The 20058-nt window shown below is 32.0% G+C and overlaps 1 protein-coding gene across 50 annotated transcripts in view; it reads right to left on the reverse strand.

Moving 5' to 3' along the window:
- The window catches only part of bt (projectin protein bent), a 437567-nt gene that overhangs the window by 146174 nt on the left and 271335 nt on the right, over positions 1 to 20058 (reverse strand). For all 50 annotated transcript variants that reach the window (XM_081762406.1, XM_081762402.1, XM_081762405.1 and 47 more), the window contains 10 exons: positions 17753 to 17906; positions 15045 to 15344; positions 13142 to 13308; positions 12617 to 12752; positions 9206 to 9487; positions 8233 to 8538; positions 7127 to 7231; positions 5280 to 5477; positions 2197 to 2321; positions 671 to 827 (listed from right to left, as the gene is read on the reverse strand). In XM_081762406.1, coding sequence (XP_081618532.1) covers positions 671 to 827; positions 2197 to 2321; positions 5280 to 5477; positions 7127 to 7231; positions 8233 to 8538; positions 9206 to 9487; positions 12617 to 12752; positions 13142 to 13308; positions 15045 to 15344; positions 17753 to 17906 — 1930 coding nt within the window. The remainder of the gene's footprint in view (positions 1 to 670; positions 828 to 2196; positions 2322 to 5279; positions 5478 to 7126; positions 7232 to 8232; positions 8539 to 9205; positions 9488 to 12616; positions 12753 to 13141; positions 13309 to 15044; positions 15345 to 17752; positions 17907 to 20058) is intronic.

Here is a 20058-nt window from a genome sequence, read left to right on the forward strand (position 1 = left end):
TGGATTGCAACCCCAAACAACAAGGCTATTTCTGTAAGTGGAGGGAAAACACGTACCAAGATTCATTACAATAGGGTAAGTTTTTGAAGAGTTATCGTGAACGGGCAGACGGACAAACACTGAAGTCCTAATTGAGTCGAATGGTAGAAGCTCGCTCGTGCTCGCTTTAGCTAATGTTAATATTTTCATACTAACATTTTAAGCTGGCTTATTAAGCTGACTCGCTCTTTTATTTTCCAGGCTTCCGTCAGGCTCCTTATCAGATCACTCTTCGAATATAGGTTTTTAAATTTGTTATTTGTCATACTAAGTGAATTTACTGTTTTCTTACTGTCACTTACTGAACTAAAGTCTAACTGAGAATCTACAAAACTGAGCAGATTATTGCGATTTTAGCTAATGTAATTTTAACTAAGCAAAATATAAATTCAACCGCTGTGTCTTCCAGGAACGCTTAAACTGTTTAATTATTGAAATACAATTTTCAAGTTCTCTTGTTTTTCATCTTATTTGTGTGCTCTGTTCACACAACCAGTTAACGATTGCGAAAGGTTTACTTTAATTTGTTGGGGGTATTTTATATGTGTACTAGTGAAGGCACTCGTGTTAACACTTTTATATTTTGATTTATATCATTATTGTATACCTACTGATGCTACGGATATCTTACCAAGGACTAGAATTTCAAATTCAGCCGTGTCTTCTCCAACAGAGTTCTTGGCATTTATTACATATTTTCCACTGTGTATTCTCTTCGCTTTCATGATTAAAAATTTTGTATTGTAGTCAACACTATCAACACGAACTTGGTCCTCTGTTTTCAGTTCCTAGAAGAATAACACATAAGTTATTATTTATTTCTTTATTGAACGAAGTCCCAGATAGATCTTATTTTTTTATGCTGGGAGACAGTAGCAAGGTAATAAATATAAACAATAATGTAAAGTGTGAGTGGAACGAGATGATAACAAAGCAGAAAAAAGCTGCTCCATAAAATGTAGAAAAAAGAAAAACTTACTACTGTTTTCACAACTACAAACCTTTTACGATATAAAACTTTAGTGCGAAAAAGGAAATATACTAAAGCAGTTCATCCAGAAACATGATTACAGAATATAATCCAAGACTTTAGAAGTTTACTCATCGAATTATGTTTTTTTTTTTTTTTTTTTTAAACACAAAAACTAAATTAAATGTGCTGAAGATTCTACTTAATAAATTGTGAATGAATTTATTGACTGTGTACAATCTGTATCAAATTGCAAATATTCAATTGAGCTAAAAACCACAAAATATTTTAGTATTACTAGCAACGAGTTTTTTTTTTTTTTTTTTTTTTTTTTAATTAATTGATCGAATTTAAGATTTATATACACTTTCGGGAACTGCGTTTCTATATACAATACATATGGTAGGCACATGACTTGTACATGTTATCTATTGAGATGCAACAAAATAGTAAAAGAGTGTTACCAATCTTAGTGAAACGAAACAAAGAATGATCCTGCAAATAGTTTAGCGTTTACGTATTCGAAACTGAAGTTACTCGGACATTTATTATTCAAATAAACGTATGACTATCATCGTTTAACGTCTAGAAAAATAGAAAAACAGTGAATAGACACCAAGGGGTGATTGGAAATTGAAACCCATAGGAAAATGTAACAGTTTCCGTGTAGATTCTTTGAAAAGGTTACCATGAACCATTTGAATAACCCTATCTAGATTTCTTAGAGTGCCTGTTTACTTATTTTGTAGCACCTCACAGAGAAAGTCTCTTAAGAAAAACACTGAAAGTTTGAGAATAATTAGAAGTAATTGATATAATTCAATGTAGTGAGGAATGAAGCATAGGAAAAGTAATTGATTGCTTTGATTATTATTAATGTAACTTGTTTAAGAAATTTGGCAACTGTGCTAACCGACGCCTGGAAGGTACGAAAAGGATTGTTGCCATAAGAATTTCATGTTGAAATGATGTGCCTACCATTTGTATAATGTATTGAAGAGCAAGTGAAAATATATGGTTTTCATACAAAAAAGAAAGGGGGGAGCTAGTCTCTCCCTCTTTTTTCTTCGAAGTGTGTTAGAGCTTAAAAATCTGCTTTATAATATTGGCTTTTTATTATAATGTTCGTTAAGAAGCCTACATGAAAATGTGTAATAAAAATTGATATGAGTGACTGCGTTTCTTACCTTTCCATTGAATGTCCAGGTTACTGCTGGTGGAGGCTCACCAATGATATTAATATCAAGATTCAATACTTGGCCAACTTTCAAGGTAAGATTCTGAATATTAGTGCGATCTATGCGTGGCTTCACTGTAAATAAGATCGAAGAAATTATAAGAAATGATCTATTAACTATTTTAAAGTAATAAATTGTACTTCATTACTCTTTAATATATACCCCTAAGGAAGAAAAACCTAAACATTTTTCTAAAGGATTGATCAAAAAATGCATGAATATGATAGAATTCCATTCTTTCATTTCAAAATAAACTGTTTATTGCACATTAGTATTGCTCATTACTGTGAAGGCCCTTTCCACATACTACATCTTAAATGAAAAAAGAAGAAGATAAGTAATCCATAATGTGTACAACAATTTATAATTGCATGGTAGCTCTCTTACACATGCCAAAACTAAAATTAAAATAACGTAAATCATTTAAAGGTACTTCTTTTCCTGACACTGTTCTTATGTTCACACTTTTTCTTGGAACAAGATAAAACTGAATATTTTTGATACACGTGATATCTTTTACATGAATATTTCTTTATCTTGTAAGTTAAACACTATTTGAACAAGACAGACATACACCTCATTTTCCGTTAAGATAAAAAAAAAAATACTTTTAGTATCATAAGCGTAATTATTTGTTTTCTAGATTTCATATTCTTAAAAACTGAATGAGGAATTATTTACTATATATTCGTTTAAAAGAAAGAGATAAGAAAAGTAGGAGAAGAAATAAAAGAAGAAGCAAGTAATAGAATAAGGAGAAAGTTAAAAGAATTATAGATCAATTAGGAATAAGCAAGCACAATACATTGATGTTCAGTACAAATATTAATGCGATATTTTTGAGCATGAAGAGAGATTACATTTTGAAAGTAGTGGAAGGGAAAACGAAAGAAAGAGGAATAAAAAAGTGGAAAGATCAAAAGTTATAGAAGTCCTAAAATTGATGGGTAATAATATCGTGTATACTTATAAAATAAAAAGGGGTGGGAATAAAAGAAATATTGAGAAGAGTATCAAGATTTAGTTCGACACTATCAGAGCTTATGATTAACAAGTGAGAACAGAATATGAAAGATGAAGGTGGTGACCAGTTAACTGTTCGCAGATATGTGAACAATTGTTTAAGGATATGGAAATAAACAGAGTTTAAGAAGATTGTACAAAGAATTGAAGATGAAAAGAAAGGAATAAGCTTAGGATTGAAAGTGGAGAAAATTGATAATACAACATTTTTTTCTTGGATATGACGATAAAGATAGAAAGAAGGAAGTTTACAACGGAATGGAACAGGAAAGAATGATCGACGAGAGTATACTACTATAGGAGAAATGACGTAGATAAAAGTGCTAAAAGGAACTTTATTAGGAACATAAATAAAAAGAGGGAACTGATAAATAGCCAAGATGAGAGTAAAAATGAAGACATTGAAAAAATTCACAAATCACTAGTTAAAACTAGATGTAGTGGGAAAGAATTAAAACAAGAAAAAAAAGAAGATAAAAGAGAAGGAAAGAGAGTAGTAGTAGAAGAAGAAGAAGAAGAAGAAGAAAGTAAATGTGGTTTGAAATAGAAAGCATTGAAGATGAGACAGAGGTTCTTAAGAAGCTATTGAAGGAAACAGAAGTAAAGAGCATGTAGAAAAAGAGATAGGATAATATTGGAATTAGAAGAGAGAAGAAAGTGACACACATCAAAGTAAGAAAACGATAAGTATAGAATTAAAATTAAGTAAAGTGATATTAAATACATAGGAGAGATAGGGAGGAGGTTAGAGGAACAGTTTAAACAATATAAAGACGACATTAGATTAAAGAGAAAAACAACGAGATATATAAATATTTGAGAGAGAGACACGACATGAATTAGACTAGAAATGTGTAAAAGGGCTAGAAAGGGATAGGAAAGTGTTCTAAGGGAGTGGAGAGATACTTTTTATAAAAAAGGAAGAAAAAGAGAATTTATTGAATTGGACTGGCAGATTAATGCTTCATGATTTACGGAATAAGATGCTAGTTGATATGGAGAAGAAAGAGGACATTAAGCCATTCTGTTTAGTGTAAAGTATTAGAACATACAGTAATAACAGCATAATATGTGTACCTAATTCAAAGTTGATATGTGGAAAAGAAAAAGCGGAAAGTTTAATTAGATGTTTACATTCGGAAAATGTAAACAAATCACCACATAATTAAAAGTTTAAATGAGAACAAGTGAAAATTGTACGTAATTAAAACTTAAGATTTGCACAGCTGAAAGGAAGAAGCCGATAGGATGTTACAAGTGACCTTCTTTTATTTTCTAAGATTTATAAGCTGTATGATTGGATCATATCTTCATAGTGTGTCTGATAAGGCAATAATATATGGCCGTAAATATAACACAGATTTTTAATATTTATTTTTGCTTTGCTCAGTAGTTGACGTTTTCTTAAGTTTGAGTGTCAGCGCTGCAGAAAACTAGAATTTCACTCTTCTACCTTATCAGAATTGTAATTGTAGTGTTTTACAGAATTATTCGCTCCTGTAGAGGTCATGTTCACTGCTCACGAATTAACTTCGAAACCTGCTAGTATTTTCGTTCATGTTTAGTTAAAAAATGGAGTAAAGTTGTAAGTGAAAACCAAAGAAAGAAAATGATGACTTCCTTATTTCTTCTTGACGTTTCTGAACTTTTTTTATATTTTTTAAATCAAATTTTCTGACAGCTCAGTACGTTGAGTCAGTACGTGGATTTCATGTATTATGCCTCACGAAAGCTATACCTCACCTGTGACTTTGAAGACTTGGAAAATGTATTGGGGAACTGCAATGTTCAATTTTAAAGGGATCACAGTGTAAAATTTCATAAGATGCATCTGAATTTAGTTAGGTAATTTTAGAAGAATATTTATATTACGGAAAAATCACCTAAAATATTTCACCGTATCATCGGAAAGCAATGTTGGAACAAAAATTAAATTTGTTAGGGTTATAAGGAGTGCGGTTCTTTTAACAGAATTAACTTAATCCAGACAAAAAAATATTAACACTTACAGAAGCGTGCTTTCGCTGTATGTGGGCTTGTTTCTTCACTTGGTTCACTTTGTCCTGCCTTATTAACTGCACGTACACGGAATTGATACTGATTTCCTTCATCCAGTTTGTTCACTACTCCTTGACACACATTTCCTTGGACGTCAGCTGCTTTGAACCAAGTTGTTCCAAATTTGTCAATCATTTCGATTACATAACCTAGTTTATAAATAAAAGTACATTTTAGTAAATTATGTAGTATTATCACTCATATACAACGAAATGTCAAAAAAATTTATCATTATGTTGCTACTCACATATATCAAATAGAAGAGGTTGAGCGTTAAGAATCAACAGTGCAGAAGTAAAATAGAAATAGCTTTTAACACACAGTGCAAATTTATATATATATACGTTTGTGTGTGTGTGTGTGTGTGTGTGTCTATGTGTGTGTTTCCAAGATACTAGAAATGGATGTTCGAGGTATTGATTGAGTTTCTCAGGTACTTTTGGCGCTTCGCTTAACGTTCGTTCGTCGGTGATAATCCTCTTCAGTGCACGGCGATTTCTGTCACTAAGGCTTCCATTTCATTCACTACTATCCTTCACCCATGTTGTTTTGCCATGATTTCTGTGGGCCATCGTTATCTTAGACACTGTTCCTCGCGATACATCTAACATACTGCCCACTTTACGTGCACTTACAGCAAATAATCACGCACCAGCAAATTGATCCCTTGAAAGTCAGAGAAGTCTTCTGTTTTGTATCATCACTTTCTGCCCGCTTCAAAACATGCCTCCGTTATATTCCGCCTGCCGTACTAAAGACTATCACCTAACATACTACTAACAATGCCCGCCTGAATATACAACCTCAGTGTTAGCACCTCACACATCTTAATTGTTGCAAAATATATTCGTTTCCATTATTTTGATAACAATCTGTATGTTTCAGTATATTTTTTTTAATGCTTGTTTTAAAGCAATCAAGCCAGTAATAATAAAAGAATTTCAGCTCTGTGTTAGAATTATCTATTCATTGTATCAACTACCTCGAAAGTATTACTGGCTCTCAATTTATATTTCTAAAGATTCATGTACTGCAGGTATATATTCGAGATCAATCAAATATGCTATACAAAGTGTATTTGTTTCACATACTAATTCTTACAATGCACTGTTACAAATTGAATCTTCATAAAAATATTACATGAAGAAAATGACAAGATCCTATTTTAACAAATTCATTTGTTAATGATGCCTTACAAAGTAGTTTAGTTTAAAAGAAACTAAATAAAATAAAACAGTATATTAGTAACAGTACATTGCAAAAATGTAGTTATATGAACTACAAATGAGAGCAATATGCATAGTAGTAGAACTGAAAATGCTATTTGTCATATAAGTGAAATAGATGGAATGCTTCACATTCACAGATGCTGTTTTTCTTGTAAATCTACCCTTAAAAATGGTATGAGACAATGCAATTCTTAAAACTAATTCCAGTTCAATGATATCAATATTGAGCTGAGCTAGTTTGGAACAGTTAATTGCGTAAGTGAAGATTCTACTTAAAAGTGAACCCGAGATGATTTATCAAAATTTTTGAAGGGACTAGTTTTTAAGTTCTGTTTCTCGTTTCGTGAGTTATAAGCGACAAATGATGCTATAGGAAAATATATTGAAGCTTCTCTTTGCATAGCTTAATAAATAGAATAAATAGAATAAAATATATTTTCCCTAAATAATTATGTAATGATAGAAAGAGTATACACATCTAAGAAAAAAATATTTATTTAGTAAAATATTCCAATCAACAGATAAAAGAAAATGACTTTAGAGCTATCTAATCTGCATGTAAAACTAACCTGTAATGGGAGCACCGCCATCCCTAATGGGTGGTTCCCATTTAAGTTTAACCATATTTTCACTCCAGTCGATAATTTCAGGCAAGCCAGGACGAGCAGGAGGATCTATATTTCGAAAACAAGAAGCAGATATTAACACATGATTACTAAGAAATTGAAAGTTATGTTAGTATTTCTTGTAATTAACATTTAAATGCAAAGATACCACCTATACAAATAAAATATATATCATCTCACATTAGTTTTTCAGCCAATAGAAGATGTGCTGATCATGTAAATTACAGTGTCATTATAATTAGAAGAATTTCAATATTCCTTTCTTATATATTATATTTACCTATAGAAGAGTCAAAAATCAATAGCAAGGGCATCTAAAAGTACACAGAATATTTCTTTAAAAAAAAAAAAACTTTTATATCCTGCTAAAAGTACGTTTAAATTGGCTTTACTGTTTCAAATCTTTTAGAAATATTAACTATTTGACAAGTTAGAATAAATTAAGTCCCAATTATATCTATGTTGATAATGATAAGTTCCAGAAATCTATTCACATAATTACATATATCCTCTTAGTGTTCTAAATTATTAAATTGAATGATCTTATCAATAGTTCCTTTAGTTTCATGTCTTGGACATAAAAGCGAGTCATGAAAATGACCTGATTTTTTTAAAAGCAATCTATTTAAGTTATTAAAACTCTTTTTTTTATTAACCAGACTTCTTTGCAGCTCCATTGCAAAAATCTCTGCATTTTATCGCTTGGCATTTAATTTGACTGCATGTTTATTTGTAAGCGCAATGTGTTTAGAATATCTCTTTATGTTCTACACCAATAATGTAACCTTTAGAAATGTTTTTAAATGTATTTTGTATAAACAATAAAAACAATACAATATTAGGAAATGAAGCAATATATGGACTCTAGATAGTAAAAAGCAATAAATAAACCTAATAGTTCGATAAGGTTAACCAATCGAGGTTCTGATACATATTCCATAAATTTCTTGTTTATTTATGACTATTTAATCTGACATTCTCATATCAACTATTATAATCTATATATTTTGTTATACTGAGCCATTTATTTGATACGTTGATGTACATACCGAATGGATTCTTTGCAAGGACTGCTGAATCAGTTTCGAGAGGTTCTGATTCTCCTTCTTCATTGACTGCCTTAACTCTGAATTGATATTTCTTGTTAGGTTCTAGTCCTTTCACTTCTATATCTGTTCTGTCAGGAGTGGTATTACCAACCGGTACCCAGCGGCCTGTTATGACATCCATTTTCTCAACAACGTATCCTGTAAGTGGAAGGCCACCATCATCCTTTGGTTTATCCCACTTAAGTTTGCAACCTTCTTTATGGACATCAGATACTTGCAAAGGTCCTTCTGGTTTGCCAGGTTTGTCTGAAATGATTTAAAACAGTGAAATGAGTTTAAATTATAAAGACAGAAACACAGTGATATGTTCGCATGCTACGCACTATTGTCCATTATATAAATTAGGATAGAAGACTCATGTGCAAACACTGTTATTAGTTCCTTGCATTTGAAAAGAAATTAATAAAAATATAGTAGCAGTAAAATATATATTGTTTTGACGGATGAGTTGCAGTTAATGTTTTTTTATTATGTTTTAAATAGATTGGTTGATAGAAGTTTAGCATCCCTTTTCAGCACCGAGGCTACATAAGACGTGGATCTACAGCTTAAGTAAAATCCGAAACACACGAGCTCCCACCGGGAATTGAATCCGATGTCCCACGCTGAAAGGCGCGTATGCTAACCTTATAGCCTTGAAGGAGCTCTTGTATTATATAGAATTGCATTTTTATTTGCAAATAATGAATGTTAGTGTCGAAAAGTTAATAAGCATGAAAATGATTGCAATAAAAGCTATTGAAGATAAAATTACTTGATATTTGTACTTAGATATCTTCAATTTTCTTCAAATTATATTTTGCATTTGAAAGAAAAATATATCTATAATCATTACCAACTTTTCCTTTAAGTAAAGGTCTTTTGTATTTCGAACTAATTGATTTAGAGATGATATCATAACATTGTAACTTACCAAGAATAACTACCTCAACGGTAGCCTCATCCTTTCCTGAAGCATTTTCAGCTTTAATTGTATATACTCCACTCTCTTTTCGAGTGGTGTCTGACAGTGAAAATTTAGTATTATAATCCACATTTTCAATTTTTAAGGATGCAGAATTCTCCAACTCCTTTCCACCAAAGATCCAAGTTATTTTTGGAGGTGGCTCTCCCTTAACATCGACATCAAATTTCACAAATTGACCAGCTCTAACTTGTACTCTCTGTAGCTTTTCTCTGTTTATAAATGGTTTAACTGTAAAAGAAAAAATGCATACATTAATAACAGTTTATAACAGTGAAAACTATTATAGTTTATAACAGTGAAAACTCTGCTAATTTGAATTGTGTTTTTAAAGAAATACGCCTTGAAAAGACATTCCTTTTCGGATCAATATTTCAATGCAGCAGAAATTATAATGTAAAGGTAAAAATAATTTGTAAAATAAATTGAAGAATACTTGTATTTCCTCATTAATTCTATAAAAAATGAAGTATATTCTTTATCTTCTAATTACTTTTCATGATTTTAATTGAACATACATATAAGCAGAAATATAATTGAATAACTAAATTTGTATTCTAAAATGTTGCAGAAAATTAGATTTTTCGTTTCTAAAAATATTTTAACTTGGTTTTATTCGTAGTTTTGTTGATTATTATTATTTCTTTTTAAAAATTAAGATCAGTGAAAATAAATTACCATGTCTGAGCATCACACATATGAAGGGTGTGAGGCAAGAACATGGTAACCCACAATTTTACTATTTTAAGAAATAAGAGATTTTCTGCTGCACAATTAATTTTCAAAGTCGGAAAGCTGATTTTTGACATAAGACTATACATGAAGGATTAAACGGAGAAGGTTAAACGAAGCGGTATGTGTTGCTCTCAATCGGGTGCTGCAAAACGCACCAATTTCAAAATTGTGGGTTACCATGTTCTTGCCTCACACCCTTCATATTTCTCTTTCATTTACGAGTTCTATTAAGAATAACTTTATCTCTGATATACAGTATACTAATGTTCAAACGAGTCTAATGCTCAAATAAGTTTTGAATCTGATCTAAATAGTTTGGATACTTCCTCTAAAGAGGAAATTCGTTAAGCAAATGTTGTCATTTTTCTTTCTTACAAATCTTTATTAAATTTCATATATTAATAAGTCTGTTTAGGATTGGAATAGAAAGTGGTTTAAAACAAGACAGATTTCAAGCTTTTTATATTATTCCTACCATGACCATGCAGTACGTTGAATGTAATATTAAATTAGAAATTATAAATCTATAAATAGAAATGCAAAAGCATAATACTGGTAACTAATTGACTGAGCTCTGCGAATTACATTCTGTAGAAAATCCCTAGCAAACCAATTTTACATTCATAAAATATGCATTTTTGGATTGCCTATGTATGATTCCTTTACACTGGTTTGTACCGCCATTCCACTGTTTCTCGAATTCGAAATATCACGTGTTGAAATTTAGCTTCCCCACGATTTTGGGCAGCCCTATCTCTGAAATTATGAACTTTTTTTCCAGAGGTCCATATGAACTTTTCTCTCTTATTTTGATGTCAGGAATAACCTCATTCATTTTATCAGTATGGTTCATTAACACCTTTTACACCTTATATATATATATATATATATATATATATATATATATATATATATATATATATATATATATATATATATATATATATATATATATATATATATATAGGGTGTTTTTACGGGGAAACGGCAAAACTTTAGGAAATGGTAGTATGGGTGATTGTAAGCAAAAACGTTCATATGAACACGGGCCCTATTCTTAACGGTTTGAGAACTACTGGTTATGAACCATTTTTGACTTTATGTTGTTTATTTCTCGCTTTGTTGTTATTCTACAAAGGTGAGACATACCGCATTTGAAGGGTGATTGAATGGCCTTTCCAACGGTGTCCCACACATGGTAATGGTTATTTGGAATAGAAGTTACTGAGGAAAATTTACAAAAGTTAAGATTATTTAAAAATCATTGGACAGCAACGCTAATCGTCAAATTTACCTCAATAACTTCCCTATATTCTCTGAAATAATATTTTTTTATATACAGAGTGTTTCAAAACAACTCGGACAACGTTTGAAAGGTGATTCCGGCTTCCAAGATAAGACAAAAAGTATAGGCCAACCTGGGTGCACAAATGCTTCCTTTCGGAGTTATAGGCTGCCGAAAACATGGGGGAAAAAATGAATTTTAAAGATCCGTAACTCCAAAACTGTGGGACCTACCGTAGTCGGGTGAAGACTTCACTTAGGAACTGGAATGTGCCCTATCCAAATATCCACGTTTCAGAATCTTGCGGTACTTCCGCAATTTTTATAGAGGTAGTTGGTAACTACTTTAACCCTTTCGTGTACTGCAACCACATATGAGGCGATAGTTATAGGTAACTAAAATTAATTATAAATATCTCAATGAATTCTTCAGAGTAACCGTTCATGTACAGTGACTTTATTGAAGGTCTACTCTTCGTTCTGGGAACACTAACAAATGACTCGCTCAGCCTTCTCGTCGAAAAAGACATATATTTTTGTGAACCAATTTAGAAAAACTTTTTTTATTCGTACACGAAAGGGTTAAATTATATGCCTGTAGCCAAACTCCCTCTATAAAAATTGCTTCGTGAGTATCTTAGGATTCTGAAATATGTATTTTTGGATAGCGCACATATTACTTCCTAAATGAAGTCTTGACCTGACTACGATAGATCCCACAGTTTTGGAGCTATGGACCTTTAAAATTCTTTTTTTTTTTTTTCATGTTTTCGGCAGGCTATAACTCCGAAAGGAAGCATGCACTCAGGTTGGTCTACACTTTTTGTCCTATCTTGGAGTCAGGAATAATCTCCCAAACGTTATCGGTGTTGTTTTGAAACACCCTTTTAAAGTGCCGGCTAAAATTGTATATTTTGGTGTTGTTTTGAATCAAAGAAGTATAAATGTATTAATAATTTATACGAATTCAATGGAGGGCGCAAAATATTCACCGTGGTAAAAATACGGAACTGTTATGATTCAGGCGTCACAAATACATTACGGAATACAGTAAAAAAAAATTAAAAATAGGGGTTTAAAATACTATCCCCTTTGGTGTTGCTTTTAATCAAAGTACAACTCTATTAATAGTTTATACAAATTCAATGTAGGACGCAAAGAGCATGGAGGGCGCAAAATATTCACCGTGGTAAAAATACGGAGCTGTTATGATTCAGGCGTCACAAATACATTACGGAATACAGTAAAAAAAAACTAAAAATAGGGGTTTAAAATACTATCCCTTACCATTTATATGTTTATATATTTATAGTAATAAGATTTAGTGATCCATATACTTACGGTTTCTCGCCTTTGCAATATGTGGTTTTGTAGAATCACTAGGATCACCAGGACCAGCTTTGTTTACAGCTCTTACTCTGAACTGATATTGATTTCCTTCTTTTAGCCCAGTGACGCGAGCTTCTGTGTCAGGTGTCTGAAAACAAAGGATTCAGGTAAAATTTTGAAGTCTAGTATAAAATATTTAATAACAGCTGTTGAATGAAAGGTTGCGCATTTCAAGAAAAATATCTGAGAGGCGACATATCTCTTGTTAGTGCATATGTATCTCGGTTTAAATTTAAGAATTAATACAGTTGAAATACAGAAATATAAACTTTCTAATATTGTCTACTTTACGGGGAACAAATGTGTACTCATGCTAATTAATATAGTAATTACAATAAATTTACAGATTCATTTAATAATAATAGTAATAATTCAAAGATTCATTGGACGAATAAATACTAAGTGATATATTTCAGATTTATTTATGGAACATATTTTTAAAGAAATATTTCTTATATTTCTTATTGTTTCACTTACTGTTGTTGTAAGTATTTCATCCCAACTACTGCCGAATTTATCTTTCTTCTCAATTACATAACCAGTTATAGGTGCACCTCCAGTACTTTTAGGTGCTTCCCATTTGAGATCAACACGGTCAACGTCCCAGTCCACAATATCAGGAGTTCCTGGTTTTCCAGGTGCATCTACAACAGAATTAAACTCGTTAAGAAGCTCAGAGGTTTCTGAACCCATTCTATATTGTAAATAAGTTTATTTCTATTGTATTCTACTAGGGTAATGTTGTAAAAGAACCATCATTAAATTTTTCTCTGATCTTTAATTCGGTTCAGATAACGCAGCTTATATGCCTGTCATGTACAAAAATTCTTCTTAAAATTTATTCTTATGAATGTAATTAGTTGGTTCAATACATTTTTTATGTAGAAATCATGAATAGTTTTTATAATAGATCATACTATGCATTATTTGTGTTAAAAACAGAAAAACAAAACAGAAAAAATCACACATCAGGAAAGCTATTACTATTTGTGTACGTGTGTTAAAAGCACCAAAAGATAATCAATCCCATCATTAATAAACGTTACCATCTCTTGCCTTAAGAAAGTACGAATTTTGTCTAATAGGAACTCAATGAACTTCAATTTTACGGTACTGACAAAGTGGACCCAAAATTTCCGCCAAAGTACATGAATGCCTTGGTAATTCCAAACAACCCTACAGAGTTTCAATATTATTTAAGTCTAGGGAGTTTGAAGGCAAACTGATGTGGAATAATGTTATCTGCACCTAATGGAACTCAGGCTAAGTTTTAATGCTGAATTTCATAGGAACTTCAATGAGAGGGGCCATCATTTCATGAAGAAAATACTAAACTACTCAGCAATTTGTACAAACTCCTTAACATATTCCTATTGAAAGGTTTTGTTTGACTTATGTACAACTTCACAACCCTTCCTTGGAAAACAAATAATAAATGGGGGATATATCATCAATCTACCAGTTTCCAAATAACATGTCTTTGTCACCAAACCTACTCTGAGATTGCAACTATGTGGTCGGCTATTAAGAAGGGAACTTGGTAGAACTGCCCCAGATGACCTTTGTATGAAGTTTCTTTCTTAATATCCTTTTCGAAATTGGTTGGGACGGACTTTCATTGGCAATTTGGGTCGATTCTTGTTTAGTTTGAAACTGGATATCAGTAACTAGGCGTGAAAATCTGTGATGAGCTCTGTTGGTGAGGATAATTTTCTGCCCACTGTTACATCACTGATTCTAGGTTGATGGCAGTAACACTGTACATCTGTTGGATAGTACACTATGACACATCAACAAATTGAAAAACTTTATTCACGCTGTGTTCATGGGCACACACATACATACACACACACACACACACACACACCTTTTCTTCATTACACCTGTATCAAGACTCATACTGCAACGCCGTTAAAATGTATGTTGCACACTATACTGCTTCACATGCCATTATGTAGTATATTTGAAGAGAAAAACTTGACTTTCATGAAAACGTGTAATTATTTATATGTTTTAGTCATATATTGAGCAATGACGATACACACAGTATTTATACATAATACCATTATATTTGTGTAAAATAAAGAAACATAAGGATGTTGTAATAAGGATTTAGTAAAGTATTGTCAAACTTAATAAACTACACAAAATGCATTTTATGGTTACTTTGAAAGGGTCCTATGATTTTGGTTAGAGTAACATGCAATGTTTGCAGTTTGACAAATCTACTATCATGTATATTATCAAAGAATGAAGTTAATTAAAATGAATTCAATGTCAAAAGGAATATTCTTATTTGTTTCGGGATATATACCTGTATATAAACCTAGCTAGGTATATTACAATATGTTTTGTTTACAAATGACCAGAAATTACTTACTAAATGGATTCTTCGCAATCGTGCCTCGTTCGGTTTCCAGAGGTTCACTTTCACCCTCTTCGTTGACAGCTTTTACTCTAAACTGATATTCGTGACCTTCTTGTAGTCCTTTAACATCCATTTCAGTATCATTAGTTCTTCCCACTGGAACCCATCGTCCGCTAGCAGTGTCAAGCTTCTCAACAACATAACCACTAACTGGCAAACCACCATCATCTTCTGGCTTCTCCCACTTCAACTTAGCACCATTCTTCGTAACATCAGAAACTTTTAGCGGCCCTTTTGGTCTTCCAGGAGCACCTGAAATGATAATCCATGAAAAACGTTAATTATATATATATATATATATTGAGAAAGTATTACATAGTATTTTGGATGAAAAGAATCATTTGGAATGGGAATAACTGAAATATTTACTTTTGTATTGAAACGCTGTCTAAACGACTATTCCTGATTACATTTGAAAAATATATCTTCAGAAGATCAGCTGTTGAACAAATTTAAAACTCACCAAAGTAGTACCCAAACCAAAATGGGATCCACCTGTCTTATTCTCAATTATTGAACTATATATTAGTAAGACTTTCATCTTTTATCTGTCCGTTATCATTATTCTTTTAGAGATAACATACCTCTTCCCGAAAATCAATTCAGATTTCTAGTTGCTGAAACACATATATTTTTCCTCGCATACCTTATTTATCATGTAATAAATCTGATACTTCTACTCATGTAATATTAACACCTACGGAAAAATTTCATACCTACATGAATAGTACCTACATGCATGTGTGACGTACACTACTAGTTATCTGGAATCTAGAACACTATAGAATGCCTAATACTGTTTAATATCATATATCATAATAGATATAGATATATGTCACTGTTTTATATCATATATTGTAGATGAAGTGAATTAATATTCTCCGACAGCTATCAGCATGTTAGGATATGAGTGTTGTCCATATTATTAGACAAAGATTGCTATCAGTATATCGTATTCAATGTAAGAATTCTGGAATTAAGAAAATGAGGGAAATACAAAATGAGCGCTGTTTCTGAATAATAACTGAAATAACATTGCGTTTAGTTTGCGTAAATATCTCGGTCATTATTCACATGCTATAAACATGTTTATAGATCGATAATTAGAATATCAAATCACTGCAAACATTTGATTGGTACTGATAGTGAACTTTTTTTTACTAGTATCTAGCTGAAAAAGAGAAGACACTCTTTTATGTACTGTTCTTGCATGTTGACCCAGTGGTGGACAACATTGAGGTAAACAGGTTTGCTTTATCACTCATTCAATAGAAGAAGTAAGGGAGATTTATTTGAAAACATGTGTTCAATTGATAAGACATTCATCTTCTTAACAAACAAACAAGAAAAACTTATAGTTTAAGCAAAGGTGTTCTTTTGTTACTCACACTCTCTTCTTATATATTGAGTATCAAAAACTATCGTTCTTTACATTATCATGAATAAAGACAGGATGTTTAGACACCAACACGTGAAAAATTGACAGGTATATGGGCACTTATAATTCAAGGAATAGGCGGTCAAATAAGCCCTGAAATCTAACTTAAAATAATGAAGATAAACTTTCTATGACATACAGACATTGAAATCAAGTTATAAATAGTGTTCAATCCTGAAACTATGTCCATATATCTAATAAATTAGCAACAGTATTTTATTACTACACACAGGATACGAAACACAGAAATTATTTCGAGCTAGTAAATAAGTTATTGAATGTATTTTAAATCAATACACGTTGATAGTCATTGATTTCACTGATTGATAGTCAGTGAAACAGTTGATAGTCATTGATTTTGATGATTGATTGTGAAATCAATGACAGAAGGAATCATTGATTTCAATTGTACATGGGCACCTTGAGAGAAGAAAAAAGTTCCTTACTTTCTTGGTTTCAAAACACAATTTTACATGACCGTTCACAAGATACGCCAAACTAAAATGAATCCTTGAATAATTTTTGCTATTTTTGTGGTTCATTTGTGAAATGAAACACTATTACAAACAATGATAACGGGAGGGGAGGGTGAAATGATATCAAATATTTAATTTAACGTCTCGAGTTATGATTTTTAGGGTAAAGGAGATCGAATTAGGGAACTACTCATAAAATATAGGCACTGCATCATTGAGCCACCGTGCTTTCTACGGAGCGAAGTTATGATTCAGACTCAGTCACTCTTCGTAGTGATATTTATTTCATGTCTAGGGTCAGGCTTGATCTTAACATAGACTGTGTTAACCACCTTGTTAGCTTCTGCTATTTTTTAATTTTCTTGGAACCGACACTAACCTTTCTTGAAACAACGGATCTGTATATTTATCCCAATGATGTATTGATAAGCAACAATATAGGCAATATAGAGGGAAAATAAATTTTATTAAAATTGAAGCAGGCCTTCCTAAATGAATTTCACCATATTAATTTTTATCATATCTTTAATATTGAACATATAGACATTTTGCCTAACGTGTGGTCTCTAATCATCACCCAGAAAAGCCACCAAGTTGAAATATATGAGAAGCCTATGCGTGCATCTATCCTATTAGCAAAGAAAAAGAATTTCAAATTATAACGTAAATGGCATTGATAGTGCTCTCCCATTGACTTATATTATTGTTAGTGTTACAAAAAATAAACAAAAGCTATGGTTACTTACCCAATACACAAATTTCTACTTCCGCTTCATCTCGACCATGTTGATTCACAGCTATTATTTTGTAAAGACCAGTATTCTTCCTAACACCTTCTGTTATTGTAAGTTTTGTGTTATAATCTACATTTATAATTTCCACGTTGCCTTCAGATTTTACCTATAATTAATAATTAAAATTTTAAAATTAACTCACGAGTTGACATATCTTAAACTAAGTTAAGGCTATGAAACGAGCATTCTATAAAAAACGTTAAACTTAAGTACCTTCTTGAGAGAAAGGAGGAAAGTTTGAAAGCATCCTAGTGGTCGAATTGGAAATAAATTGATACCGGTATGCTAAAACCGTAATATAAAAGAACATTAAATTAAGTGTTTGTGTAAATATTGTTCATTAAAACCTACTTTGTTCAATTACTCACTACAGTATCAATTATGAACGAGTCTATTTTGGGCATTACTTCGACACAGTAAAGCTTATTTTATTTATTTATTTATTTATTTATTTATTATTATTATTATTATTATTATTATTATTATTATTATTATTATTATTATTATTATTATTATTATTATTATTATTATCTGATTTTTTACCGGCTCATGCCGTTCCAATTCAAGCACTGAGAAGGCTCTGATATACATTAAAGTACCGAAACAGCGCGTAATCTACATATTGTGGCGCTGCTGCCTCATTTCTGCGCATATTCGGATGCTGTCGTACGATTTGTAACCCTCTCAAAGCATTGGTAAAAATGAAAGAATGGATGAAACACGTTATATAGACGCCTTGGTGCTATACATAGGGGATATTGAATTTCAGAAATCTTGCGAGAAATGGAGTAGTCTAGTTCCACACGAACAAGAGCGTAGCTAGAGTACGTGTACAACAGTAAAAGGAAGAGCAATCGGATAACCGGTAAGGGACAAGCAGCCTTGTATGATTGTGATCTTTGAAACTCAGTCGTATTGTACTTAATAAGTTACTAAACCTTAGCTGAGGTAACCGCCCAACTGAACGGGAGTCTAGTCAGACAATCAATAGACGAACTCTGCAGCCATGCCCTATGTGTAACGCTCACTTCACGATATGGGCTTTAGAAGCCAATGACTCATGAGAGCATTACTTTTCACTGAACGCCACCGCACCCAAAGTTTTCCATGGGCCACAGAATACCGTGATTGGACCATCGACAATTGGGAGAGAGTAGCATGGTGTGATGGGTCTCGATTTCGACTGCATCACATTGGTAATAAGCTAGGAATATGACGTCAGCTAGCTCTATGAACAAGGAACTGTACAAGGGCATGGCGGCTCTTTGATGGCTGAAATGTTTTCGTTCGACAATGTTTGGAATTTTTGGTGCATGTATTACGCAATCCTACTACATCAGAGTAGTAGAATTGCTGGGTGATCACTTACATCCCTTCATGCTTCCTTGTCACTATGACGGAAATGGAGTGTAACTGCAGGACGACTGCTACTGTCACAGATCCCGGTTAGCTACCACCTGGTTCGAGGAGCATTGAGCTTAATTTTCCACTGAAATGGCCACCAAGAAATTCGGACTTAAGATTTACTGAACCCCCTGGGATACTCTGGAACAACTTGTGCAAGGATATCATCTTAACTGATTTATGAAAATTTCTGCAAGACATTTGGCAGGTTATAGCTCTGGAACACTTTCCTAGACTTGTTGAATCTATGTCTCTCGTTGTGTGGCAGTTGTTATTGAGAGTAAATGAGCAGCAACTCTACTATTCAGGTATTCCTGAGTCAGGGGCACTTAAGTACCTTAAGACTTTGTGACAAGAATGTCTCATAAACTTCTAATACAACAACGATAAAAAAGGTATAATGTAATACATATTATCATGAAGTATGAAGTATAATATATTAGTTAATTTATTTATTGGTTTTGGGAATTGTTAAATGTTATTCAAATTTATATTCTACTCGATAGTTTTAGTGCAAATACAATTAAAAAATTATAATAGCAGAACATTCGTTATACTTATATTATGAATAATTTTCAATCTTATTATCTGCAAATTCTTGTTATTGCTTCAATTGTTTGTTGTTTATTTTCAAGAAAATACAAAGATGCAACACTTATTTTGAAACATCTTTATCTTTTAAACTAAATGTTTTTCTTTAATAAAAGAATGATAAGAAGAAAGAAAAAAAGAAATTCTATACGATGCAAATACCGACAGGAGAAATTTTTAACATACTATGTAATACCATCAGATTAATAGTGTTATCAACTCAATATAAAGCTGTATTTTTTAAAAATATTACTGCATAAAAT

The sequence above is a fragment of the Thermobia domestica genome, chromosome 6 (assembly GCF_964235325.1).
Source record: "Thermobia domestica chromosome 6, izTheDome1.hap1.1, whole genome shotgun sequence".
Taxonomy (NCBI): Eukaryota; Metazoa; Arthropoda; class Insecta; order Zygentoma; family Lepismatidae; genus Thermobia; species Thermobia domestica.